This window comes from Tenrec ecaudatus, chromosome 11 (assembly GCF_050624435.1).
Source record: "Tenrec ecaudatus isolate mTenEca1 chromosome 11, mTenEca1.hap1, whole genome shotgun sequence".
In the NCBI taxonomy this organism is placed as follows: domain Eukaryota; kingdom Metazoa; phylum Chordata; class Mammalia; order Afrosoricida; family Tenrecidae; genus Tenrec; species Tenrec ecaudatus.
The window spans coordinates 86,907,564-86,935,353 of record NC_134540.1 but is presented as its reverse complement, the minus strand read 5'-3'; the positions used below and the strand labels follow the sequence as shown (position 1 = coordinate 86,935,353).

The window sequence follows — 27,790 nt, the reverse complement described above, 5'->3', positions numbered from 1 at the left end:
CTTCGCAGATTTAAGCGGGAAAATCTGCAATCAAAATGGGCCAGGCACCAAGCTCAGCTCCCCTCTCGCAGCAGCTGTGTCTTACTGGAAACAGCAGTTGGCCAGGCCCCTCTTCTTGAGAAGAAGCAAAGGATGGGGTCAGGTGAATGGGCCATGCAAAGAAACAAAAATGCTAACAAGGACAAAACAAAACAGAAAACCCTCACCCAAAAAGAAAGCAGAAACTATTAACAACTAGAACAACTTTAAAATGGGTGAAAGGGGAGATAAAATAATTTTAAATTAAACTTTAACTTAACTACATGTGTCATGATCCACTTTCCAATGCACTTTGCATGATAGCAAGGCTACTCACTTCCCTGGTCTGTGTGCAGAGAGGTTCATCAGGGGCTTCACCCACACGTATTTCCCTTCACTTTTAAAAAAAAACTAATAAGACTCTTACTCTTTCTAGAAGCAGACAGCTTCCCCTTTCTCCTATAGAGCAGCTGGTGGGTCTGAACCACCAACATTGTGCTTAGTAGACCAATCCTTAGCCCACAGGGCCACCGGGGCTCCTTAAAGATGATGCGGTCTCCCATAAGCATCCCATAATTTGCATTTATACAGACTCAGGATCTTTATCTGCGTACTGAACATGCCCAGAGGCCTTCTCATCATGTGCCAGGTAGGCAGGAAGAGAGACAATGCCTGCTGTTTGGATGGCCAGTGTGGCAGTTAGATAAACTGTCAACTTGGAATGGGGTGGAGTCTAACCTGTTAATCAGGGCACAATGGAGATAAATAGCTCACTGGAGGTCAGACCCATGCTCTCTGCTTTGTCTCCCCGTGAGACATTCCTGATGACAAGACTATGCTGATGGAACCAGAGCCCTGGAGCTGGAGGAGCCACATTTAGATCCATGCCAGCACTGACATGTTTCCACTACTACTGGATCTACAAGACTTTCCATCCAGTGGCCTGTGATCTTCCTGCATTCTGTGTCACTGCATGTGTTCCATGAGTCTGAAGAGGAATTTACAGGCTGGTATCGGTACCTAAAGTATGGACTAATATCAGACTTAAGGACTTGATCGGGACTAGACTGGGATGTTTTCTTAATATTCAATTATATTTTATATAAAACTCTCTCTTACACACATATGAGTGTCTCTGGATTTGACTCTCTAGTCTACCCAGACTAACAGAGCCAGCTCTCCCTCTAGGGACCAGAACTCTGTGCTTTGTCTTGGAGGCTAACAGTCCTGCAAAGTGCCATTGATATGAATAGACTATGCCTTAAAATGAAAATCAGTGGGCAGGAATGTTTCTAGACATTCATTTATTAATTGGGGCAGTTATGATTTACTGAGCTTTGACCATGGGGCCTAAGCATTGGTCTGATACCCTCAAGATTAGGGGTTCAGGGAAGAGGTGTCCAAGCTCAAAAACAAGCAACCAAATCTAGGTGAAGGGACTTGGGTGTAGTGCAAACCCAAAACCCACCTATTAGATCATTGGACAGTTCCTCTCAGAAGGGCCACATGGAAGAGATGATAAATCCAGGGTGTAGTATAGCACTGATGAACCACAGAACTATCCTATAGTTCTTTAATATTTTCTCCCCTTACTATTATGGTTTTTATTTATTTATTTGTTTTGCCTCATTTGCATATGTAATCTGTATATTTAAGATCACTCTGTACATGGAATCCCAGTTAGTTAGCCCAGTTAGATTTGCATATGTAATTTGTATATTTAAGATCACTCTGAACATGGAAACCGAGTCAGAAGCAGAAGTAATGGTTCCCTGAGGGCACGGGAAGAGAAGTGAGGGGAAGGGGGAATAGCGAGCTGGTAGGATTGATGACTGGATAACCCCACTGGATGGAATCAGATAACAGAATTGTATGTGGATGGATATATTAGATTGTGTAAGATATGGTATGGTACACAAAAAAAGCTATTTAGGAAAAAATATATATACATATATAAGGGTTCCTTGGCGAGGGCGGGGGAGGATGGGAAAGGGGGAGGATAAAGGGGAGCTGTTATCAAGGAGTTTAAGAAGAAAAAAATGTTTTGAAACTGATTGTGGTAGCAATTGTACAGTACTGTTTGATGTGATTGAGTTATAGAATATTATGTTATCTGGAAGAGCTCCCAATAAAATGATTTTTTTTTAAAGATCAGGGGTTCAGACCTGCCATCTTCTCCATGGGGAAGAGTCAAGGCTGCCTGCTCCTGCAAAGGCTTACAACCCTCGAGCAGCGGTTCTCACCCTGTGCGTTCCCAACCCTTTGGGGATCGAATGACCCTTTCACAGGAGTCACCTAAGACCATCAGAAAACACATATTTCCCATGGTCTTAGGAACCGAGACACTGCTCCTCTATCCGTCTCCAGGTGGGTCTGTCCTCATGCCAATATGCTGATCTGGTGAGAAAGAAGTTATCTCAACCTTTGCACTGAAGTTGGTTTCTTGTGCCAAAGTAGAACTCTACTCAAAAGGTTTCCGATGGCTCTGGTATTTTTGGAAGTAGATTCATCTGGGCTTTTTTCCCAAGTAAGTACAGGTAAGCTTCTGCATCCTTGCTTTCTGGGTACTCTTGTCAGAGAATATAAATTGGACGAAAAGAGGCTTTGATTCTGTAGGAAGATGACCTAGAGACACAGCTAGATGCCAGCCCTACCTTTGAAACAGAATTTGGGAAATGGTTTAAGGTGGGGGAAAAGAAAAGAAATTGTAAGCACAAGTAAACCTGTGCTTGCCTTGCTAATTGGGTAATCTGACCCTGCAAAGTGCTAACCTTCCCGTTGATAGCCCAGACATGGTTACTAACTGGGTGATTGGCACCGGCCAGGCCATCCCCCAGTGTCCAGAGTCCCCTAGTTCTGAAGAGGGGAAGGCAGAGGCAGCCCTGGCCAGGGGCCCGGTTTCCTGGTCTTCGGCGCCAAGCTGACATCACTGGGAGGCCCCATACTCCAATCAGGAGGCTGTGACAGGCAGAAGGACCTCAGAGTCAGTCTGGAGCGTCAGAGTGAGCTGAACCTTGCCCCAGCGAGCTGTCACAAGGGCAGTGGACGGGAGAAGGCGCTCGTCAACCAAACGTCATGGCATGCTGGCTACTCCCCATCCTGCTTGGGACCTCCCTGGCTGGCCTCCTGCTGCCTGGGGCAAGTGGTAAGCACCCCTCTGCAGAGGCTGCCCTCCGGCTCCTTCAGGCAGACGTGCTTCCCCCTGAGTGGGAAGTCAGGGTGATGCCCTACAATCTCTGTAGTGGGTGGGGGTGGGGAGGTTGCCCCTTCTCCCTGCCAAGAACTAAGTGAAACAGCTGGGCTCTTTCCAGATATTTTCCAGATGAGAACTGACTTATAACCAGCTGCTTCTTGTTGGTGAGAGGGTGGGCCCGGCATTTCAAAAGAGCACAGCTAGAAACAGAAAGGCTGAGACAGAGGAAGGTGCCAGAAGTTCCTCCCTCAAATGACTAAACAAACAGAGAGGAAACTGCCTGGGTCAGGATGAGGGGTGGGGGTGGGGAGGGCTGGGGTGGGGTTGGTGAGGAGCTTCCATGGCTGAGAGCGAGTGAAAGTGACCGGATGTCTCCAAACTCTGGGACCTGGAGAAGGAGTTGGAAAGTGAGGTCAGGCTCATGAGGCCTGTGGGCCATCAGGGACCCCAAAAAGAAGAGGCCTCAAGAAGGGGACCGAATGGCAGGCCTTTGGGATTTGTTTCCATGGTAAAGTGAACAGGAAGGAAGACTGAGGTGCCAATATTGAGCACAAACCTCACGGAAGAAAACCCCACAAACATTTGGGAAATCGGACAAGGGTAAAAGTGGTCCAGAGAAAGAGGGGCTGGGTGGAGAGTAGAGAATAGGAGAGCCCCAGAGGCCAATGGGGTTATAAAAACCAAAATCGAACCTGGAAACGGCCCCTGCAGTGCCCCTCAGCTTTGCTGATACCCTTATCTTAGTGAGTCCAATTTCCTCAAGGGATTTACATGAAGCCCTCAAACCACAATCTCAACTTGTAGCCATCGAGTCGCGGCCAACTCATAGCGACCCTATAAGACAGAGTACTGCCTCTGTGGGTGTCCAAGACATTAACTCTTTATTTAAGGAAGTAGAATGCCCCGTCTTTCTCCCAAAGATCAGGCTGGTGGTGGGTTCCAGTACCCACCAGCGCACCGACATGCAGCCCTAGTCCCGGGAAAATCCAAATGCTTTCCTGGCATTTAAGGCCTCCAAAATCCTACTCTGGCCTCACCCCATCTACCCAACTTTCTGTTCCAAGTCTCTCCCACTAGTTCCATCCCATCCAGCCATAGAAGCTGCTCCTCAGTGAAGCGGCTCGCACCCTTTGGAATAACATGGATGGGACTCGTATCCTACCAAGTCCATCCTCCCCAGCCCTCCGGAGTCATACGCAGGTTAAAGCTGAGCCAAACATAAGGAAGACTGGAGAAGACTTGTGCCTTTGGATTACAGTATTGAAGAAGCGTACTTAAAGTACTGTGAGAATGAGCGCGTGAATCTGTCCTGTAAAAGGTATAGTCAGAGCGCTTTTTTAGAAGTGAGAATGGCATGACTTGGTCTCATACTGTGAACAGGTTATCAGGAGAGACCAACCAATCCCTAGAGAAGGACATTATCTGTGGTAAAATAGAGGGTCAGGAAAAAACAGGAAGACCCTCAAATGGCACTGTAGCAGCCACAGTGGACTCAAATGTAACAATTGTGGGGGTGTCACAGGACTGAGCAGTGGTTTGTACATGGGGTCGCTGTGAGTCAGAACCAACTCAACGCCACTAACAAGAGCAGCAAGCCACAGCACTGGTCTTAGTGCAAGGTTTGGGAAAGCTGAATGGCACTCCGGTTCTTGACTTACCTGGCATCATCCGTTCCACCAGAACTCCCATGCCTATACTGATGCCCTCCTCCTCCCTCACAGTCCATATAGCTCAAATTCAGAGGTGCTGTACTAATGAGGCCAGTGGGGAAGGCCAGGCTTTGTGGAGGGGCAGAGAGAAGATAGGACTTGGGTAGGAAATACAGAGAAGGGGCATGTTCTAGGTGGTGGAGAAGCATGAGGGGCTAGAAATGCCAATGAGGACAAGGATATAGCCGGCATTCTGGAATGGCGAGTTTCTTTAAGATCAAAGGGAAAAAAGCTGACCTGGCTAGGTTGAGTGACACTGTTAGGTGCTGACTTGGTGGTACCTGGTCCCTTGAAGTAGTTCATGAAAACTCACTATGGTTCTAGAGAAATGGGGACACATGTAGATCATCTGGCAGCAGGGATGAAGATCATGTGGAAGGAATGAGGGTGTCCTCGGGCAGTGGCTCTCAAACCTGTGCACACTGGAATATCCAGAAAGTGTGTTACAGTACATATACTCAAGCCTCATCCCATGGATGCAGGGTCACAATTTGAGATACACTGGATTAAGAAGCTGGTGTAAGATGGTTAATTCCAACATGAGAACCGTGAGAAGGGGTTGGCTGTGTTAACAAACCCGCAGGAAAATGTGGGTCATATTTCAAAGCTCAGGTTTCTGCCACTTGCTATTACTCAGACTTTGAACACAATGACATGGACGGGCCTTTTCATTATGCTGAAATCAATCAGTCACAAAAAGACAAATACCGTGCCGTCTCAGTTGAAATAAACAACTACACAGGCACTGGCGATTATTAGCAGTAACCAGGGGCAGGGAAAGGAAGAACTTTTGCTTCAGGGCGTCGGACTCTTCATTAATGGCAGTGGGATTATTTGGGAAAGGGCAGCAAGAACAGATGGACACTCAACGGATGTGAGCTACTGTCACAGAATGATCCACGTGGAAACTATTATTTTATTGTGTATAGTTCCACGACAATAAAAACTGTTTAATGTTGACAGGACAAGGCTTAGTAGTGAATCTGAAGAATAGAGAAGTCTCAACGAACAACCAGTTTGAACCTTGAGCTGTCAGGATAATGCAGCTGTCACTGGAAGAAATGGGGAATTAGGAGGGAGAGTAATTTGAGGGAGGAATAAAGCTAATGTTTATTAAGCACTGAGTGTGTACCAAACTCAATTATGAGTTTTTATACTTTAAAAAATCTGAGAAATTCTGTTGTTGGCTGGTACCATTGAGTGGTTCCAATTCACAGCAACCCTGGTCAAGAGAAGGAAATCCCGCTCAGTCCTGCGCCATCTTCATAATTGCTGTGTTTGAGCCATTGCTGCAGCCACTCTAGCAATCCATCCTCTCAGAGTCTTCCTCTTTTTCTCTGTCCCTCTACTTTACCAAACATGATGTCCTTCTCCAGAGACTGGTCTTACCTGATTAACATGTCCATAGTTAAAATCCAGTGGTTACCACCCCTGCCACTGAATTAAACTCAACTCATAGTGACCCCGTAGGACATAGAACTACTCCTTAGGATTTCTGAGACAGCAAATCTTTATGGAAGCAGCCTGCCTCATCTTTCCGCCGTGGAGCAGCTGGTGGGTTTAAACTGTCAACCTTGCAGTTAGCAGACCCTCCGTGACCCCCACTATGCCACCATGGTCTTTACAGTAATTAGTAAGTGATAGCAAACCAACCTACCCGCCAAGATTTTTTGATTTTGCTGTCCTGCATTTTCAGTTTGGTGAGTTTGGTGTTCTGAAATAAGGAGGGATTACCCATCACAGTCAGGCAGGTGAAAATATGGATTTCAAGATGAAAGTCAATGTCAGAAACACTAATTTGGAAGGTCATATTTATTATAGTGAAATTCTCTGAAATCTTCTTGAGGCAAGGGATAGAAAAAGAAGAGGTAAAGGCCAGAAAAATCACTGAGAGTCTTCCGTAATTCTAATGCGTGAAGGATGAGCAATTGATGAACGAGACAGTGGATGCCCAGGGAATAGAAGGTAACCTGGTCATAAACTCACACTGTCAAAAGGATCATGGGAATTCTCTAGCCCAGGACATTTTAATCCTCAGATCATGACTCACTTATGAATCAGGAAATCAATTTAAAATTATATGAAATAAAACACAAATAGAAAATATCAAGGAGACAGCATAAATACAAATTCTTCAAATGGTGATTTTAATTGTGTGGGTCCTGTGGATTGATATAAAATGTACTTCTTACTGTAGGTCGTGGTAAAAAAGTATCATATCTTCCCTACGTAATGCAGAGAACTGAAATAGAGTGTAGATCTTGAAGGCTAAATAGGATACAGAATTGAGAACGGGCTATAGGGAATACAGCTTGAGCCAAGTACAGAGTGGAATGGTCATGGGGATAGTGATAGGTCAACCATATAATGACCTTGAAGCGCCATGAGAAGAGAGGGCTTCAAAAAAGATCTAGGTAAGTAGACTGCAGCTGGGTTTGAATGCATAGGGAGGCTGATAGGTTGACTGGATAGTATGTGTTTACTTCTCCAGAGAAGAGACTTTGTAGACAGGTACTTTATAATTTAACCCATAGAGAAATTATGAAGGAAGATGGACATTTCTCTGGCAGCTTTTCTTAATGTATGAAGAATCAAGAGTTCCACCCTTGTGCAGCATTGCAGGGGAGAGTAGAACAACCCAATAAGCTTGTGTCATTCACTGTCCGTCCTCTAGTATTCGTTAACCGGGAACATGCCAGCAATGTCCTGCAGAGGGCCAGGAGGGCAAACTCACTTTGGGAAGAGTTAAAGAAGGGAAACCTTGAAAGGGAGTGTTTCGAAGAGACCTGCTCATATGAAGAGGCGCGAGAAGTCTTTGAAGATACTGACAAAATGGTAAGGTTGCTATGACATGGGCATCTCTTCCACCATAAGCTGGGTTGATTCCACATGCCCTGGATGAAGGATGCTCAGTTGGCCCTTTGTCATCCCCATCTAATTTACTAGGATACATGGGCTCCCAACTGTGAAGTACCCAGGCTGTGATCTCTGTGAGGAGAAAAGTATAGTACTTTATGGGGTTTTCTAAGGGGGAAAGTTTGTAGGAGAGGTTTAAAGAATATTATTATTATTATTTGTAAAAGCAGTCATCACCATGGCCTCAAAAACTTTGGGGGGTGGAGGTGGAACAAAACACCTGAAGGGAGACTCCAGATAGGGTAAGATATGACAAAATAACAATCTATAAATTATCAAGGGCTCATGAGTGAAGGGGGAGCGGGGAGGGAAGGGGCAAAAAAAAGAGGACCTGGTGCAAAGGGCTTAAGTGGAGAGCAAATGCTTTGAAAAAGATTAGGGCAAAGAATGTACAGATGTGCTTTATACAATTGATGTATGTATTTGTATGGATTGTGATAAGAGTTGTATGAGCCCCTAATAAAATGTTAAAAACAACACCTTTAGAGAAGACTTTAGGGGATGGGTAGAGCAAAACACCTAGTAAAATATACCAATTTGTTTCATGGCTAAGAAAACTGAGGGAAAGGACTCTGCTAACACCACCTCTACAGTTTATAAGACTTAAAAATATTTAAATTAACTTAAAAATACTTTTAAATCTTATAAAGTTTAGAGCTGATTTTAGCAAAGACCTATTTTTAAATTGTAAAACAGAATAAAATATTACTTTAAAATATTCACAATTCCTTTGTTTTCATTTTTAAATGTTCATTTAATGTACATACTGTATATACTCATGTATAAGATTAGTTTTTAAGCACATTTTATAAAAATAATTTAATTGGGAACTTGTACAACTCATGACAATCCATACATACATCCATTGTGTCAAACACATTTGTACATTTGTTGCCATCATAATTCTCGAAACATTTGCGTTCTACTTGAGCCCTTGAAATCAGCTCATTTTTCCCCTCCCTCCCCACCATCCCCTTCTTCCTAAATCCTTGATAATTTATAAATTATTATTACTTTGTCATATCTTGTGCTGTCTGACGTCTCCTTTCACCCACTTCTCTATTGTCCATCGCCCAGGAAGGAGGTTATATGTAGATCTTGTAATCTGTTCCCCCTTTCCACCCTACCCTCCCTCCACCCTCCCGGTATTACCGCTCTCACCACTGGTCCTGAAAGGATCATCTGTCCTGGATTCCCAGTTTCCAGTTCCTATCTCTACCAGTGTACATCCTCTGGTCTAGCTAGATTTGTAAGGTAGAATTGGGATCATGATAGTGGGGTGGGAGGGAAGCATTTAGTAACTAGAGGAAAGTTGTATGTGGCTCTGCTCCCCGCCACCCTTCTCGAAGGCAATGTCCAATTACTTTCAGATGGGCTTTGGGTTTCCACTCGTACTCCCCCTCATTCACAACGATATGATTTTTTTGTTCTGATGATGCTTGATACCTGATCCCTTTGACACCTCATGATTGCACAGGCTGGTATGCTCTTTCCATGTGGGCTTTGATGCTTCTGAGCTAGATGGCCGCTTGTTTACCTTCAAGTCTTTTAAGACCCCAAATGCTACATCTTTTGATAGCCAGGCACTATCAGCTTTCTTTGTCACATTTGCTTATGCACCCATTTCTCTTCATCTATTGTATCAGGGAGGTGAGCACACAATGATATGATTTTTTTGTTCTTTGATGCCTGATAATTGATCCTTTGGGCACCTTGTGATCACGTGGGCTGGTGTATTTCTTCCATGTGGGCTTTGTTGCTTCTCAGCTAGATGGCCGCTTGTTTACCTTCAAGCCTTTAAGACCCCAGACACTATATCTTTTGATAGCCAGGCACCATCAGCTTTCTTCACCACATTTGCTTATGCACCCGCTTTGCCTTCAGCTATTGTGTCGGGAAGGTGAGCATCATAGAATGCCAGTTTAATAGAACATAGTATTCTTGCATTGAGGGAGTACTTGAGTGGAGGCCCAATGTCCATCTGCTACCTTAATACTAAATCTATACATGTATGCACATAGATCTATTTCCCCATCCTTATATATAAATATATTTACATATATGCATGCCTTTAATTAGACCTCTATAAATGTACTTTACCTCCTAGCTCTTTCTTCTATTTCCTTTTACTTTCCTCTTGTACCACTATCATGTTCACCCTTCATTAGGGTTTCAGTAATTCCTCTCAGTTACATTACCCTTGGTCACGCCCTACCAGGCCTCTTACACCCTCCTCACCACCAATTTGGATCACCTCTTGCTCCCTTGTCCCTGGGTTTGTTAACACCACTACCTTTCCCGCCACCTCCCTCTCTCCCATGTCTCCCCGGAACTGTCAGTGCCATTGTTTTCTCCTCCACATTGTTCATCCAGCCTATCTTATTTAGACAGACCTGCAGAGATGATAACATGCACAAAAAACAAGACAGAGCAAAACCAAGCAACAAAATAAAACAGAGCAACAACAAGCCAATGACAAAAAAAAAAAAAAAACAACCACAAGAGCAAGAAATAAAAGCTTGCAGTTAATTCAAGGACTGTTTGCTGGCCTTTAGGAGTCTTTTCTGCTTGAGTCTGGTGGAATGCCAAGCTCTGGCCCCAAAGTCTATTTTTGGTATTCCCTGAGGACTTCATTTCTCTGTCCCTCTTGCTGTTCTGTTGCACGCCCTTAGTGTTTTGCCTCAGTGTGGTGGGATCGGATCGGGTGGAATTCCCACATTGTCTCCAGTGTTGTCCCCTGTAGGGCTATGGGTCAGTGAGGCATGCCGTGTCTTGTAGTGGGGCTGGCCCTATAATCCTCTCTCTGCACTGGCTGCTATGAGCAGGGATATCATCCTCAAGGACTGGTAGGCCAGAATGTGCTCCACTCTCACTTCCTCTCCCTTCATTTGCTCTGTGTGCTCTGATCAAACATGTCCCTCTCCCTGAGCTGTAGCTTCAGTGCTGTCCTCTGAAGTAAATTCTTCTGTGGAGAGGGTCATTCAGCACATTTTTAATGAAGGTTTTGTGGTAAAATTAGGTGCCTCGCTGATATTCGGGTCAACTTATACTCAAGTATATACGGTACATAATTTTAAAGAGAAATAATACAAAGGTATATCTGAGTTTATCTTCTTCCTTTTTCCTCAGCATAATTTCCCAAGTATACCTCATTACTAATGATATAACTTTCATTTATCATTTTAAAGAATTAAGTTTGATTGTATTATAATGCATTGATTATTCTAATCTTGATCACTAAAATTATTTCTAAACATTGCTATTATGTAATGCACATACATATATTTCTTTTGGATTATATCCTAAGAATAGTTTCTCCAGAGAGGAATTACTGAGTCAAAAACTAAATAAGTTCTGGGTCTAGGTAAGATGGAATGATCACCGTCCACCTATTTCTCCTACTAGTTTCAACTACAAAAAAATTGAAGCAGCTATTTAAGGTTTCTGAAAAGTAAATAATAGGTAACTGAGGAAGAAGATTAGAATTTGAGTATCAGGGAACTTCCAGCATATCTTTTTCCCCCCCTCCAGCCTTCCTATTATTTGTCCTAAGTCTTAATTAACAAGCACAGGATACCCAATCTGACAATAGGAGAACTTACTTTCTTTCCAAGTTACCCTTTGACTATCCCCAAGATGGCCCATATCATGAGTCTTAAAATACCCCAACAAAAAAACAAACAAACACCCTAACAAGTTTAAAATATTGAAATCAAATTAAACATATCCTCTACTCTCAATGAAATTAAACTGAAAATCAATAACAGGATAATCTCAAAGTAGCTAAAAAGTAAACACACTTCTAAAAAGTCTATGGATCAGAGAATAAGTCAAAAGAAAATGAAAAATATTTTTAACTGAACAAAAATAACTATACAATGTATAAATCTAAGAGATGCAGATAAAGCAGTTCTCAGAGGAAATTTTATAGTATCAGATGAGAATATTGGAAAAGAAGGAAAGTCTCAAATCAATAACCTAAGCTTCCACCTTAAAAAACTAGAAAAAGAAGAGCAATAAAAACTCAAAGGAAACTAAAAAATCAGAAATCAATGAGATTTAAAATAGAAAATAATAGAGAAAATCAGTAAGACTCAAAAACTTCTGGAAAAATTTACATAGAGAGCATACAGAATGAACAGTATCAGGAATAAATAAGAACGTATCATTACAGATCTTGAAAACATTATAAAGGAGTATGAGAATACTATGAACAAATCTCTATGACTTTGACAATTACAATGAGATAGTCCAAGTGCTTAAAAAAATGCAAACTACCAAAAAGAGTTCCACATTTAAATAAATAGTTATATGTAATTTCTTAGTTTAATGCCTTCTGAAAAATTAATTTCCAATGGTTTTACTAGTGAAGTTTACAAAATATCTCAAGAGAAGGAAGAAGAGAAGTTTTTCGGCCTAGTAAAGGGCCTCTACTCTACAGCTAATATGCACAATGTTTTTTTAAAAAAGAGAAAAATTTCCACCTAAGACAGGAAGCAAGCAAGGATATCCATTCTCCACACTTAAATTCAACACAGTATTGAGATTATTAGACATAAGGAAGAACTTTAAAGAAATACTAAAAGACATGTAGATCAAAAAGGGGAAAATAAAAACTATTCCTATTTGTTGCTGATGGAGTCATCTACATAGAAAATGTCAAGGACTCTATAAAAGACTCAGAGTTTATGAGTTAGTGAAGTCACAGGATACAAGGTCGGCACACACAATTAATTCTATTTCCATATATAGTGGAAAGTGGGAGAGCTGGAACTTAAAGGAAGTGCCTTCTTCGTCCAGATTTTGAAAGTTGCCCACCTTTCACAAGGTGCACTCACCACTTTTCTTCTGCTCTCTATTCATTAGAGAAGACTTGAGTTTTCCTTCTCTGACTTTCACAGATTTTACTCTAGTAGCATTATTGCTCCAAAGAAAATTAAATACTAGATATAAGTTAAATGAAACATTCTAAAAAACCATGCTAGATGTCAAATAAAGCATGCTAGTTTAAAAGAATCTCAAAAGAGATCTAAATAGAGTCCTGCCATGTTTGATGATCAAACGTTCTAGCATAGTAAAGATGTCAAGTTGATCTGCAGATGTAAAGAAGAATTTATTTTTCAGATACAGAAAAGCTGATTCTAAAATGTATTTCTATATAAAGACAGAGGAAAAGATAACAGAATTGGAGAAATCACACTACCTAATTTCAAAAATTAGCATAGGGCAACATTAATCACAATGTTATTAATGTGTGATCATGTCCACATACATATGGCCAATAGATTTTTTTAAATTTTTCTTGTGCATTAGGTGAAAATTTACACAGCAGATTAGGTTTCCTTTTAACAATATCTGTACAAAATGTTCCATGACATTGGTTACATTTCTCACAATGTGTCAATATTTTCATTATTTCCATTCTGTTTGTTCTGTTTCCATTCATCTATCTTCCCTGCCCCTCCTTACCTTCTTATGTTTGTTTTAGGGTGTTCATCATTTGGCTTCCTATTTCTTATTTAAAGAAGCACAGTGTGTTCATGGGTGATCGTGTGAATCTTATAAACCAATCTGTTATTTGGCTAAAAAGTGACTGCTGGGAGTGGCTTTAGTCACAAGGGCCAAGGGCCATGGGGAGACCATCAGGACAATAGCATCTATCTAGTATCTATCAGTCCAATAAGTCAGACTTTTTTTGTTGCATTTTTCACATCTTTTTTTCCATTCTTAACTAGGACTCTATTGTGTCTCTGGTCAGAACAGTTGATGGTAGCTGGACACCATCTAGTTCATTTGGTCTTGGGCTAGATGAGGCTGTGGTTCAAATTGGGAGGCTATTAGTCCTAATGACTACTTTCTTCTTTTAGCCTTTGGTTCCCATCATTCTTTTGGGTTCAAGACAAATAAAACTCCAAAGTTTCCCTTAGTTAGTCTAAAGGTCTGTTGGAATGTAGAGCTGGGCCTTTTTTTCTGCTAATGATGGAGCTCTACCATTGGCTGGCTTTCCTGTGAGTCTTCTTCTATTGGCTAGTCATCTGTAGTATACGTCCTCTTTCCTGCACTCTAGACTTCATGCTGTGCCCTTATCTCCAGACCCCAAACCCAAAAGGCTATCCAGCCACTGTGTTGGAAGTGTGAACATCCTGAAAGACTAATTATTGTATCTTAGAGGGCCACTTGTGTCCTTTTAAGACCTCGGCTGGTAGCAAAAGAAGGCACATCTCTATGAACTAGGTTATGATAATTGATTAACCTAGTTGTTACATAGGCTATAATTCCCAAATTCTGCAAAACAAGCCCATGAATTGTTTGGTTGTATCTAGGCAGTATCTGGAATTGTGCCCCTTTGGTGATATCATATATATACATATATATGCAACAGACACAAATGTGGATATATTTGTGCCTACAGATACACCTATATGAACACACTCACATGTGTCATTGATACACAGACATGCCTACACTTGCCTTCCTACGTAAAAATATATAACTACCAAACTGTTGTTGTAATTACTGCTGTTGTAAAGTCCAAATGATCTTGACAAAAGCACAAAATCCATTTAAATGAAGTCAAGTCTGTTTTTCTACAGAGAGTATTGGGACAATTGGATACCCATATACAAAAAAGGTGAACATTGACCTAAATACCACAATTTACACAAAAATTATCTCTAGATTAATTATAAGATAAAGCTAATGGTAAAACTTAAACCCATAAAACTCAAAAGAAAATGCAAAAACCTGTGAGAATATTTCAGGACTTGGAATTAAGCAGAAAGATCTTATATATGAAACCAAAATCATCAGCAATACAGAAAAAAAATAAAACACTGGACTTTATCAAAACTAAAACTGTTTGCTCTGAGAAAGATACTGTAAAAAAGAAAGAAATTCATGAAAAAATATTATATATCCTACTTTGGTGATCAGTGACCAGGGTCTTAAAAGTTTGCAATTGGCCATCTAAGGTGCAACTTTTAATCTCTCTTCGTCAGGAGCAAATAAGAGTCAAGGAAGTCAAAGACAAATGGACACTCGATCCAAAGGACTAATGAACCATGGAAACCTCAGCCTCCAGGACCCTGAGACTAAGAGAACTAGATGGTGCCCAGCTACCACTTCAGGTCACTCTGAAAGAGATCACAATAGAAGGGCCTGTATTAGAAAAATATGTGGGACAAAACTCAAAATCAGTTTAAAATAACTATGATTAGGCTCTCTGGTTGAACAGAGACTAATGGAACCTCCAAGTCTATGGTCACCTTTCAAGCCTGGAACTGAACTCATCTCAGTGACTCAACGTTCAGCCAAGCAATAGGCAGACCTATCCAGTGAACAGTAATGCCAAAGAGATGCTACTCTTTAAAATAATCAACTGTTTGAGATCAAAGGCACAGCACTTACCCAGAGATGGAGTTCAGAAGTCAGGAAGGTATATAAAAAGAAGGATGGATGGAAACCAGAAACACAGGGAAGAAATGGAATGAGCAGTTACATTGTGGTGATTTACAATAGATGACATGACACAAAATATATCTTTATCAATTGTTTAATAGAAAGCTCTAGAGATTTTTATCCAAATTTTAATAGTTCTTTTAAAAACTGAAAAGACAAGGTAGAGACTGAGATAACCAAAATAAATCAATGCCATCATGTTGATTCCAACTCATAGTAGCCCTATATGGTATTTCTGAGACTATAAATCTTTGCAAAAGCAAATAGCCTCATTTTTCTTTCTCAGATTGATTGGTGGGTTTGACCTCTTATCCCATAGCACTGCCGGGGCTCCTTAAAGACTAAGAGAGACATTTAAATTACATATATGACAAAAGATTTGTATTCAGAATATATCAAGAAACCCCACAATCCAACGGAAAATAAATAAAAAATAAATAGATAAGCTACTCAATTTAACGAAATGGGCAAACGGATCTAACAGACCATTCACCAAAGAAAATATAGGAATGGCAAATAAGCTACTAAGCTCATGACAAGATATGCAATATCAGTAGCCATTACAGAAATGGTATTTTAAATTATGATTAAATTTTCAAAATTCTATTGCAATACCACTATGTACCTATAGAGCATTGATACATACCAAGTCCTAGAAAAGTTGTTCAACAAGTGGAACTCCTGGACACTGTAGAAATGCAATAGGTCACACCCACTCTAACAAGTAGCTCTACAGTTCCTTATTGAGATAAACATTGCTGTTGTTGTTCTGGGCCATCAAGTCAGCTGCAAGTCAGGGACCCAGTGCACAACAGAACTCAGTCACTGCCTGGTGCTGTGCCATCTCACAACTGTTGCTATATTTGAGCCCACTGGTGCAGCCTGAGTGTCACTTCATAGACTGAAGGGTTTTCCTCTTTTCATTAGCCCTCTACTTTTCCAAGTATACTGTCCTTCAGGGACTGATCTCTCCAGAGGACATGTCCAAAGTTTATGAGACAAAGTTTTGATGTTCTTAACAATGATCAGCAACCCAACTTACCACTGGACTCAACAAACCTACTCCTGATAATTATCTTAAAGCATGAAAACTTATGTTCACACAATAACCTGTATCTAAATATGTGGCAAAAGCAACTTGCTCTTGCCTAACAAAAAGGCTGATGGTCAAATTCACCCAGTGGTGCCAAGGAAGAAAGGTCTTGTGATTTTCGAGGTGATTTGCTTCTGTAAGCTGGCAACTAAGAAAATCTTAAGGAGCACATTTCTCCTCGGAAGTATATGGGGTTGCCATGTGGCAGGATAGACCTGACAGCAAAAGGTTTGGGTTTTGCTGTTAACATTCACTGCAACTCTACTCATAGTTACCCCAAGTGGGAAATAGCACAAATTTCTTCTGTTGGATGAATGGATAAACGAACTATGGTATGTCCATACAGTGGAATCCTGTTTATCAATGAGAAGGAACTAGTGATGTGCCAATGGCTTGGGTGAATTATAAAGGCAGTATGCTGAATCAAAGAAGCCAGTCTCTAAAGGTTACACAATGTATGCTTTCATTTATTTGACATTCTGGAAAAGAACAAATCTGAGCTGCCTAGAAATAAGGGTGGAAATTAAAAGGCTGGGAGAGACAGCATGAGGAAATTTTGGAGGGTGATGGAAGTGTTCAGTATCCTAATGGTAATCATTGTTACCCTAATGTAGTCATTGAACAGTAAAGGTGTCAAATTTTCTATGGGATAATGTGTAAATAGCACGTTAAAAGTAAAGTATGGAGAGAGTTTTAAACTATGAGCAAGATTAATATAATGAGATAAGCCTAAAAGTATTGCAACTCGGGTCTAATGCATACCTGCATGAGCTTATTCTAAACAAAACATGTTTAAACACGCCTCTGTGGTCAGTGGATGATGCAGACCGGTTCTCTCAGTTTCAGCCTTCTATTTCATTAGGGTGCCTTCAGAAAAGGTCCAATCAAAACAGGGACTTCTGAGTGGATCTGCTTGATCAGTTAAATTCAAGACAGAGAGGTCAGCTCTGAAGGCTATGGGATTCCAAGAAGGTTATCTATTGTGATAGGTTTTCGCAAACAACACAGGACGATCATAGGAGCTTATTAGGAGGAAGTTTGAATGAAATTGAAAATTGCATTGATGAGAGGGGGAAAAAGGCCATGAAATTATGCCAAGGAATGTTTTCTTTTTAATCACAACATAATCCTGCTCATTCTTCAAGGGCTAGCAAGGGTTGCCCTACAAGAATTTTGTTGGAAACCCTGACCTCATCCATCCAACAGCCTTGATCTTGCTGCTTCAAGTTTCTTTTTTGTTCCCCAAACTCAAAGAACATTAAAAAGGGACTTGAGTTGAATCTCTGGAGAATGACAAAACTGCCATTTGGGCATGATGTGACCTAAAAAGTGTATCCTTTGGCAGGGAGGGTTAGACAGATAGAAACACCACCTTCAGAAATATATAGCCATAGATGGAAGACATATCAAGAGACAATAGCTTCATATTTTAATATTTTTGTTGAATAAACATTTCTGTGGTTTTGGAGCAATGCTTTTTAACTTATCCTCATATAAGGCTTTGATGCCCAGTTTTAAACTCATTGTCAACTAAAATTCTTTCAACTAACACACTGATCCTTCATTGAATCTTTGACCCAAGCATCTTAACTAAAAACCAGTCACTGAGCAGCTGAAAGACAACCAAGAGAGCAAACCCTTTTAAGAAAATTGAAGCCCACAGCTGTGCAGAAGCAGGTCGGAACAGCTTTCTCTCTTAAGTTGAAGAATTTTGGAGCCATTCCTTCCAAAAAGTAAATTTGGTTTGAGAGAATGTCTGCTTGGGCTGTTACCAGGTAAGTTGTAATTTTTATGGGTGTAAAGCATCTGTGTTTTCTCTGATGCATGTTTAAATCTATTTTCTCTTTTAGAATGAATTCTGGAATAAATACAAAGGTAAGATATGTTTTCTATTTCAATAATAAGTGAGAAGGGTTCATTAAGAAGTTAACTAGGGAAGAGAAGGTCTTCGAATTTTGAAAATATCTCTGCTCTGCTCCTGCTAAAATCTTACTTATTTAAAATTTTCTCTTTGGGGTGTTCCTATAATGGTTTTTGTAAGGCAGTCGCACACTTTTTGTTTTGTTCTTTACTTAAATATATATGGTACATAAGGTTTGCAGTCCGTTCATTCTCATTGAGGACAGCAAGTTCCATGATCATTTTTTTATCCACATGTATCAGGCACTATGGTTGTTATTATACTCCATCAAGTAATTACGGATTCATAGCTGCCTTGTGTACAATAAAAAGAAACACTGTCTGATGTTGGGCCTTCCTCATAAGTCATGCTGTTTGAGCACATTGTTGCAGCCATTGTTGTCAATCCATCACATTGACGGTTTTTTTCTTTTCCCTGACCCTCTCCTTTACCAAGCATGATGTTCTTCTCCAGGGACTGGTTCCTTCTGACCACATGTCTCACATTCTTCCTTCCAAGGAGCATTCTGGCTATCTGTCTTCCAAGACAGATGGATTTGTTCTTCTGGCAGTCCATGGGACTGTCAGTATTCTTCACCAGCACCATTTTCAAACACGTCAACTCTACTCCAGTCTTCCTCATTCATTGCCCAACTTTCTTTTCTTTTTTTTTAACATTTTATTAGGAGCTCATACAACTCCTATCACAATCCACACATACATCAATTGTGTAAAGCACATCTGCACATTCTTTGCCCCCATCATTTTCAAAGCATCTGCTCTTGGAATCAGATCCTTTTTTTTTCCCCTCTCCCTCCCCCTTCCCCCCTCCCCCACAGGCCTTGACAATCTAAAAATCATTACTTTGTCACATCTTGCCTGTCCAACGTCTCCCCTCACCCACCTCTCTGCTGTCTGTCCCCCAGAGAGGAGGTCACATGTAGATCCCTGCAATCTGTTCCCTCTTTCCAGCCCCCTCTCCCTCCACTCTCCCAGCATCGCCACTCACACCCCTGGTCCTAAAGGTATCACACACCCTGGACTCCCTGTGCCTCCAGCCCCCACCTGCACCAGTGTACATCCTCTGCTCTATCCAGACTTGCAAGGTAGAATTCGGATCACGATAGTTGTGGAGGAGGGGGGGAGAAACCATTTAGGAACCAGAGGAAAGCTATATTTTCCATCGGTGCTACATTGCACCCTAACTGACCCATCTCCTCCCCTAGACCCCTCTGCAAGGGGATCTCCAGTGGCCGACAAATGGGCCTTGGGTCTCCACTCTGCACTTCCCCATTCATTCACTATGGTAAGATTTTTTTTTGTTCTGATGATGCCTTATAACTGATCCCTTTGACACCTCGTGATCACATAGGCTGGTGTGCTTCTTCCATGTGGGCTTTGTTGCTTCTCAGCTAGATGGCCGCTTGTTTACCTTCAAGCCTTTAAGACCCCAGACGCTATCTCTTTTGATAGCCAGGCACCATCAGCTTTCTTCGCCACATTTGCTTATGCACCCATTTGTCTTCAGCGATCGTATCCTGGAGGTGTGCACCTAATTATATAATTTTTTGTTCTTTGATGCCTGATAACTGATCCCTTCGGAACCACATGATCACACAGGCTGGTGTGTTTTTCCATGTGGGCTTTATTGCTTCTGAGCTAGATGGCCGCTTGTTTACCTTCAAGCCTTTAAGGCACCAGAATCTTTTGATAGCTGAGCACTATCAGCTTTCTTCACCACATTTGCTTGTTCACCCACTTTGTCTTCAGTGGTTGTGTTGGGACAGTGAGCATAACAGAATGCCAATTTAATAGAAGAAAGTATTCTTGCATTGAGGGAGTACTTGAGTGGAGGCCCAATGTCCATCTGCCACCTTAATACTAAACCTATAAATACAGGCACATAGATCTATTTCCCCAACCTCATATATATATGCATATGTACATGTCTTTGTCTAGACTTCTCTAAATGCCCTTTGCCTCCCAGCTCTTTCCTCTAATTCCCTTGATTTTCCTCCTGTCCCACTAAGATGCTCTGTCCCCACCTGGGTTTCAGCTATACCTCTTCGTTACATTACCCTTGATCATGCCCTACCAGGCCTGCCACACCCACCTTACCACCAATTTGGATCACTTGTTCTTCCCTTGTCCCTGGGTTTGTTAACACCACTCCCTTTCCCCCCACCTTCCCCTATCCCATGTCCCTAGGGAACTGTCAGTCCCATTGTTTTTCCTCCAGATAATTCATCCAGCCTATCTTATTTAGAAAGACCTGCGGAGATAATAATATGCACAACAAGACAGAGCAAAACCAAGCAACAATATACAACAAAAAAACAACAACAAACCACTGACAAAGAACAAAACAAAACACAACAAGGAAGAAAAGCTTGTAGTTAGTTCAAGGATCGTTTGTTGGCCTTTAGCAGTGTTTTCCAGTCCAGTCTGTTGGGGTATCACGCCCTGGCCCTAAAGTCCACTTTCACCATTCCCTGGGGACCTTGCCGCTCCATTCCCCTGCTATTCTGCTGCACTCCCCCGCCAGTGCTTTGCCTCAGTGTGGTGGGATCAGGTCTGGTGCAATTCTCACACTGTGTCTCCAGTGCTGTCCCCTGCAGGGCCATGGGTCAGTGAGGGATGTCATGTCTCATAGTCGGGCTGGCCATGTGGTCCTATCTGTGGACTGGCTGCTCTAATTGGGGTCATTGACCTCAGGGTCTGGTGGGCCAGGATGTGCTCCACTCTCTCCTACTCCCCCTTCATCTGCTCCCATGTGCTTGGATCAGATATGTCCCTCTCCCAGAGCTGCAGATTCAATGTCATCCTTTGAAATAAATTCTTCTTGGGGGAGAGGCAGCATTGCCTAACTTTCACAAGCACATGAGGCCATCAAAAGAGACTGTGGCTTGGGTCAGGCACACCCTTGTCCTCAAAGTGACATCTTTGGTCTTCAACACTTTAAAAAGGCCTTCTGCAGCATATTTGCCCAGTGCAATACACAGTATAATTTCTTGCTGGCTGCTTCCATGACATTGATTGTGGATCCAAGTAAAATGAAATCTTCGACAACTTCAGTCTTTTCTCTGTTTATCCTGATGATACCTGCTGGTGCAATTGTGAGTATTTGTGTCTTCTTTTGGTAGAAACAAAAGATAGAATCTGAAATACTGAATCACCTAATCAGGTAAATACCTCAACTTAATACATAGCATTACTTAATACATAGATACGTAGAGCATCTGATGTAGTTATCAGATAGTTTTCATTTGGAGCCTTATTTTAATTTCTCAAAATGACAACTAGACATATCTAGATGAGATCGTATGGTTCCACCAAGAAACATGACGCCCGTGGTATTACAAGGCATCAGCTTTCACATTCTCCTTTTACCCTAGAGTTCTTGGGAAAGAGAAAGCCTGGCAGCCCAGCTTGCCAACGCCAGGCTCAGAAACAAGTGGTTCTGCCAGTAGGGCCAATGTAATCATCCCTTCAAGCTTTGAGCCCCTCACTCTGGTTCAAACTACACTTTAGAACATCTCAGTGAAAGTCACAAAGTTCAATCAATGGTTCATGGAAAAGTTCAATCGTGGATGCAAGTGAGCAGGACATGGCAGAACACCCAAGTGCAGGGCAGCACGTACCCAGCACCACCAAATGAAGTCCAGCTGGGAGGCGTTGTTGGCAAGGGAACTGGGAGCCAGTTCAAGTCATCTGCCAAATGTGTGCCAAGATCAACACAGCTCAGTCATTTCCAGTAGAATGGGAATTGTCAGCAAACTTGTGGTTTCCTAATCCTCTCTTGGCAGATGGCGATCAGTGTGAGAGCAATCCTTGTCAGAATGAGGGCAAGTGTCAAGATGGCCTCGGGGAATACACCTGCACCTGCAGAGATGGCTATGAAGGCAAAAACTGTGAATTATGTAAGTTTCCATTTCCAAACTGCACCTTAACATCAGAATTACTGGGAGTGAAAGGTAGGGAAGAAGCTAAAATGTCTAACAAAACTGGCTCGTGTTATATTATTTCTAATATGTAAAATCAAGTGTGTGCTCTATTATTGTTAGTCATTATAACAAGAGCAAAAAATATGTCCTCCAAATCATTCATTCAAAGGTATAATGAGAGAGACATAAAAGAAAGTACAGAACATCCGAGCAGCAAGCCCATAGCCACAAAGTAGCTCCTGGCTCACAGCTCCCCTACAGAGCAGGGCAGAACTGCTCCTGAGGGTTTCCAACGTGGTAAATCTTCCCAACCCCATTTTTCTCCCTCAGAGTAGCTGGTCGGTTGAAGTGTCAACCTTTCAGTTAGCAGGCCAATGCGTACCGAAGCATATGCTCCATCGTGAATACGTAAATAAGGACTGGCTCTCCTTATTTTCCTTAGAATAGTAAATAGTCTGCATTGCTCTGTTAGTCATTCTCATGACCATAGGTAATAATTCTAAGTCTCTTTCTGAATTAATTTTGTCACCATGGAATAGTCAGTATTATCCGTTTACAAAATGTTAATGCATTTCATTAATTCTACATGGGAAAAAGAAATCACTGCGCGTGTTCTCTAATTGTGGCGATTACCTAGTTTATTCATAAAAATTAGGGTAGGTCTTGTTTCCTCTAAAGAGAAAGATTTGCATTTCTTTCAAATGACTTCATTTTATCATCTTTAGAACATAGTCTTAAACTGGCATTTTCCCCCAGTGGGAGTATCAATTATGTATGACTCCATTAAAAAAAGTCCAAAGTCATCTCTCCAGCACAACACTCCACTAACTTATCAATGTCCAACGTGTCCCTGGGCCATTAAGAATGTTTTCTAAAATTGGCATTTGCACTGTAATTATTTTTTTAATCAAAACCCAAGAGGAGGAATGTAGAGTAAACTGCCAGAGGCTTACTATGAGCTGGAAATGTAATATTCAGTACATATTGGGGAGAGGTTGGGGGAGTCTGGCTTTCTTAAATGTTTCCATGCAGTTAAACTGTCAGAAGATGCCTCAACCCAGTTTTCACACCCATTCAGATCCCACGTCAGGGCACTGTGCCAAAAGGTTTAGGAAGTTCATCAGTCTTCTTTTGACCTTATGAAGTCATTTTTACCTCCACCACTTACAAATGAGAAACTGCAAAACATAGCCTTTTTAATTTAGTGGCTCAAACACACAACCAGCGAGAGGAGAGGTTGGCATCTGAACTTAGGTGAGCCAGACTCCAGGACGCATGCTCCAAACCACCTCCCTGCCTGCACTTCCCTCAGTGGCGGGACTGGAGCCCAGTTCTCAGTCTCTATTTTTTTGAGGCCTCAATACATTCTTCCTGCCTCGGGCCAGGTGTGCTTGCCTTGTTGTGGGGTTTCTCAGAGCGCCCCTGCAGGAAATGGGGCCCAAAGAAGGACCTGGTTTCTGTCATCAGAGCCCAAGACAAGACCTGGCACATAATGAGTTCTTAGTAAATTGGTTTCTGTTGGCAAAAATGAATAAATAAAGGAAAAGAATTGGACCTTACAGGGAACATCACCTAATTTCAGAGTACATAGGGCCAGAGCATGATCTACCACCACCTAATGTAACAGAGTCTTGGTGGCATAGTGGGTATGCATTCGGCAGTGTTTCCTAAAGGCCAGGAGTTTGAAACCCCCAGCAGCTCCACTGAAGTACGACGGGGCTTTCTAGTCCTGTAAAGACTTAAGGAGTACTAGAACCCAAAGGGCAGTTCTACCCTGTTCTATCGGGTCACTGTGAGTCAGAGTGGACTCAATGGCCATGAGTAAACATGGTCCCCAGGAGCCCTGCTGGTGTCACGGGTTACTCTTTAGGCTGCTAACCACAGGTCATCAGTTGGAAACCACCAGATGCTCTGTGGACACAGACAAGGCTTTCTAGTCCTGGAACTATTTAGTGTATCTGAATCCCACCAGGGCAGTTCTACTACATTCGATAGGTCCCTATGGGTCAGAATGGACTCCATGCGGTGAGTTTGTGTTTAGGGCGGGGCCAGGTTGTCTGTGGTTTGCATTAGTGTTGTAACCCCTCTACAGAGTCAAGAAGGCCACTCTTGAGGCAACATGCCTCAGGGCTTCTCTGAATTGCACTTGCCACAGTAGCTTATGGGATTTGACTGAGGAAAAGGACTTCCCTGGGAAGGAATTTCCTGGAGTTAAATGATCTTTAAATATTGGGGACTGAAGTTGAGGACAAAAAAGATTTGCCAGGATTCATAGTCAGGGCAGGGGTGTGAACCAGGACAGCCTCGACTCAAGCCACACACAAGGTTGAAGAGTAAGTGGTTAAGTCATAAGAGGCCTGGGTGGCTCAAATTGTTTACATCCAGCTGCTAACTAAGAGTTGTCAGTTTGAACTGCCCAGCAATGCTGTGGAAGAAAGCCCTGGTGATCTACTGCTATATGACTACAGCTATTAAGAGAACCAGCAGCACACTACTCTGAAACACATGGAAAGCCAGGAGTGGAAATCCACTTGACAACAGTAGGGTTTGTTTGTTTGTTTATAGTCTCCTACCCCCTGCCAGGCTGAAGAAAGCCCACCTGTGCTTTCTAAGTGCCTTTATTCCACAGAAAATCAACTGACCTTCGGGTTGGAAGGTAGTTCTGAGGGCACTACACTTCAGGCCCTGCCGGAAAAGGCTCACCCTCGTTCAGGGAAGGGTATAGATAGTAGGCAATGATGAACAGATACATGAGAGACCAGTACCAGAGGCAACACACAGGCACTCAAAGGGGGTCCGCTGGGGAGACCACTCACACAGGTATTAGAGGGAGCTTTCTGTGGATGCAAAGCCACCCTAACAATCAACACCCTCAATGAAGAAGTGACCGTTTCTGGAATAACCCACAGGTCCTGGAAGGGAGAATGCTCAAGGGTTGCACAAAGAGCTAATGGGTGGTGGTGGCTGCCATCGAGTCAGCTCTGACTCATAGTGACCCTCTGCACAACAGAAGGAAACCCTGCCCAGTCCTTCCACACCTTCACATATATTCCTGTGCCTGAGCCCACTGTTGCAGCCAGGGCGTCCATCCATCTCATGGAGGTCCTTCCTCTTTTCCTCTGCCCCTCCACTTTACCAACCATGACGTCCTTCTCCATGACTGGTCTCTCCTGACAGCATGTCCAAAGTCTGTGAGGCAAAGTCTTGTAATCCTTGCCTCTAAGGAACACTCTCTCCATCTGTTTTCCAAGACAGATCGATTTGTCCTTTCATCAGTCCATGGTACTTTCAATATTCACAGGTGTGGAAGGAGGGAACACCCAGAGAGAAGATGAACAAACTTGGGCTCAGTCTTTTATAGGGCTTGGTTACGTATTTGACTGCTAACCATCGGGTCAGCAGTTCAAAACCACCAGTCACTACTCAGGAGAAAGATGGGGCTTACTACTCCCATAAGGAGTGAGAGCCTTGGAAACCCACAGGGGCAGTTCTACCTTGCTTTACTGGCTAGCTAAAAGTCAAAATCAACTCAAAGATAGTGAGTGGGGAAGAGAAGGGGTATACTTTAGCTCACAGGCTTAGAGACTGACAGATGATTTAGGGCCATTAGAGGCACGGGGACATGAATTTGGCAGGGATGGCCACAATGCGTGTTCTCCTTCCTGTGGTAGAAGAGCTGATCAGCCTCACGTCTGAAGCAAGCCTCAGTCTAGTCATGTCCTGAGGGTCAACATGCATCTCTCTTGTGCAGTGCTCCGGAAGCTCTGCAGCCTGGACAACGGGAACTGTGACCAGTTCTGCAGAGAAGAAGAGAACTCAGTGATATGCTCCTGTGCCACGGGGTACATCCTGGGGGACAATGGCAAGTCCTGCATCTCCACAGGTAGGAAGAACACCATGGGAGCCCCCTGGTCTGAGGGAATCAAAGGCAAGACCACCCTGAACATTCTGGGTAGGATTTAGCAGGCGATGTAGGGGCCGGGAGATTGAGAGCAGCCAGAGCTCTGGGCTCAGGACCTTGTGTTCAGAGATGAAGTCTGAAAGGTTTGGAAGCGAATACGGCTGTAGTAACACTGTCCCCACAGGGCGATCAAGGCTGTGACCTATGGACAGCAGATTGCCAACTCTATCTACTGAGGTGCCCCAGGGTGGGATTGAACCACCGACCTTTCAGCTACTAGTTGAGTGCTTAACCATTTACACTAGCTAGGGAAGCCTCTCAAACATGAGAAGCAGGGGATTACCTCGGTGAGTGAGGAGATCATTGATTCGAAGCATTTTGCATAGTGCCCGGCACACAGTCAATGCCACATAACTGAATAAATCATTGTCAGGATGACCTGCCTGCCCCATGAAAAGGGCAGCTAGGATCCCCTGGCCCTCCATGGACTCTATGGGATGGCAGGGAATATGGTGAGTCAACACGTGCTGTGGCTACAAGGGAATCTCTTGCTGGTGCCAACAGCTTAGTGCTCAGCTGCTAACCCAAAGGTTGGTGTTCCAAGTTTAGACAGAAGTACCTCAGAAGAAAACCTGGCCATCTACTTCCAAAAGTGCAGCCACTGAGAACCCTAAAAGGCCTGCTTCTGCTCTGACACATAGGCAGAGAGATGAGAGACCCCATACATTTGATCATCAGCTGGTTTGAACAAGTCGGACAAATTAGGTTGCCCCAGTGTGTATGAAATGTATGTCCTTTTCTTTCTTTAAAAGCCAGACTCTCATAAATCTGGCTTCCCACAGGATGAAAAGTAAGCCAGGGAACTGAGCAACTGCATTTCTAAGCCCCTGGGAGTGGATAAGTTTCCTGCCTCTAGGAACGGTAATAGAGGTCTGGTAGCTTAGTGGTTACCATTGGGTTGCTGTGTTAGTCTGGGTAGACTAGAGAAACAAATCCACAGAAATTCATATATGTATAAAAGAGGTATTTTTTCAATGTTCTAAATACTTTTATGTAGATTTATATAAATTAAAAGTTTTATATAAAGGGTAAGTATACATTCAGAAAGCATCCCAACCACGTCCAGTCCAAGCCCATAAGTCCGACTTAGCCCATATGTCTGACACCAAACTACAAAGTCCTCCTCAGTCTCACAAAATACACACAATGACGCCAACTGCAGGATGAAAGCTGAATCAGTGAGCGTCTAAGCATTTCAGCGCTGGCAGGGATCTCCACACAGCTGCTCCAGCACCCAGGGCTGCATCAGGGTAGGTCCCTGTGGCTTCTCCTCAGGAATGTCTCGCAAGAAGTGAGCCTTGCTAGCAGAAGCAGGGAACTGCCTAAGGCAGCTGCACCCTGGTCCGACCATCAGAAAGCAAGAGACCTGAGAGCTAGAAAGGCGAGGCTCGCTGAGCCATTTATCTCTCTGCCCTTCCATTAACCCCACATGTGTTCATTGGCCAGGGTGGTACAATAAACCTTAACTATCTTAGTTGCTAACCACAAGGACAGCAAAGTGAAATCACCTGTCACTTCATGGCAAAAAGATGAGGTTTACTGTTCCCATAAAACCTTTACAGTCTCAGAAAACGCACAGGGGCATCTCTATTCTGCCCT

The 27,790-nt window shown here is 42.7% G+C and overlaps 1 protein-coding gene across 1 annotated transcript in view; it reads left to right on the top strand.

The window, feature by feature from the left end:
• Positions 1-2,995: 2,995 nt before the first annotated feature.
• The window catches only part of F10 (coagulation factor X), a 33,973-nt gene continuing 9,178 nt past the window's right edge, over positions 2,996-27,790 (top strand). Inside the window, exons 1-5 of the mRNA XM_075563403.1 lie at positions 2,996-3,163; positions 7,595-7,755; positions 18,238-18,262; positions 22,093-22,206; positions 25,982-26,113. Coding sequence (XP_075419518.1) covers positions 3,094-3,163; positions 7,595-7,755; positions 18,238-18,262; positions 22,093-22,206; positions 25,982-26,113 — 502 coding nt within the window. The 5' untranslated portion in view covers positions 2,996-3,093. The remainder of the gene's footprint in view (positions 3,164-7,594; positions 7,756-18,237; positions 18,263-22,092; positions 22,207-25,981; positions 26,114-27,790) is intronic.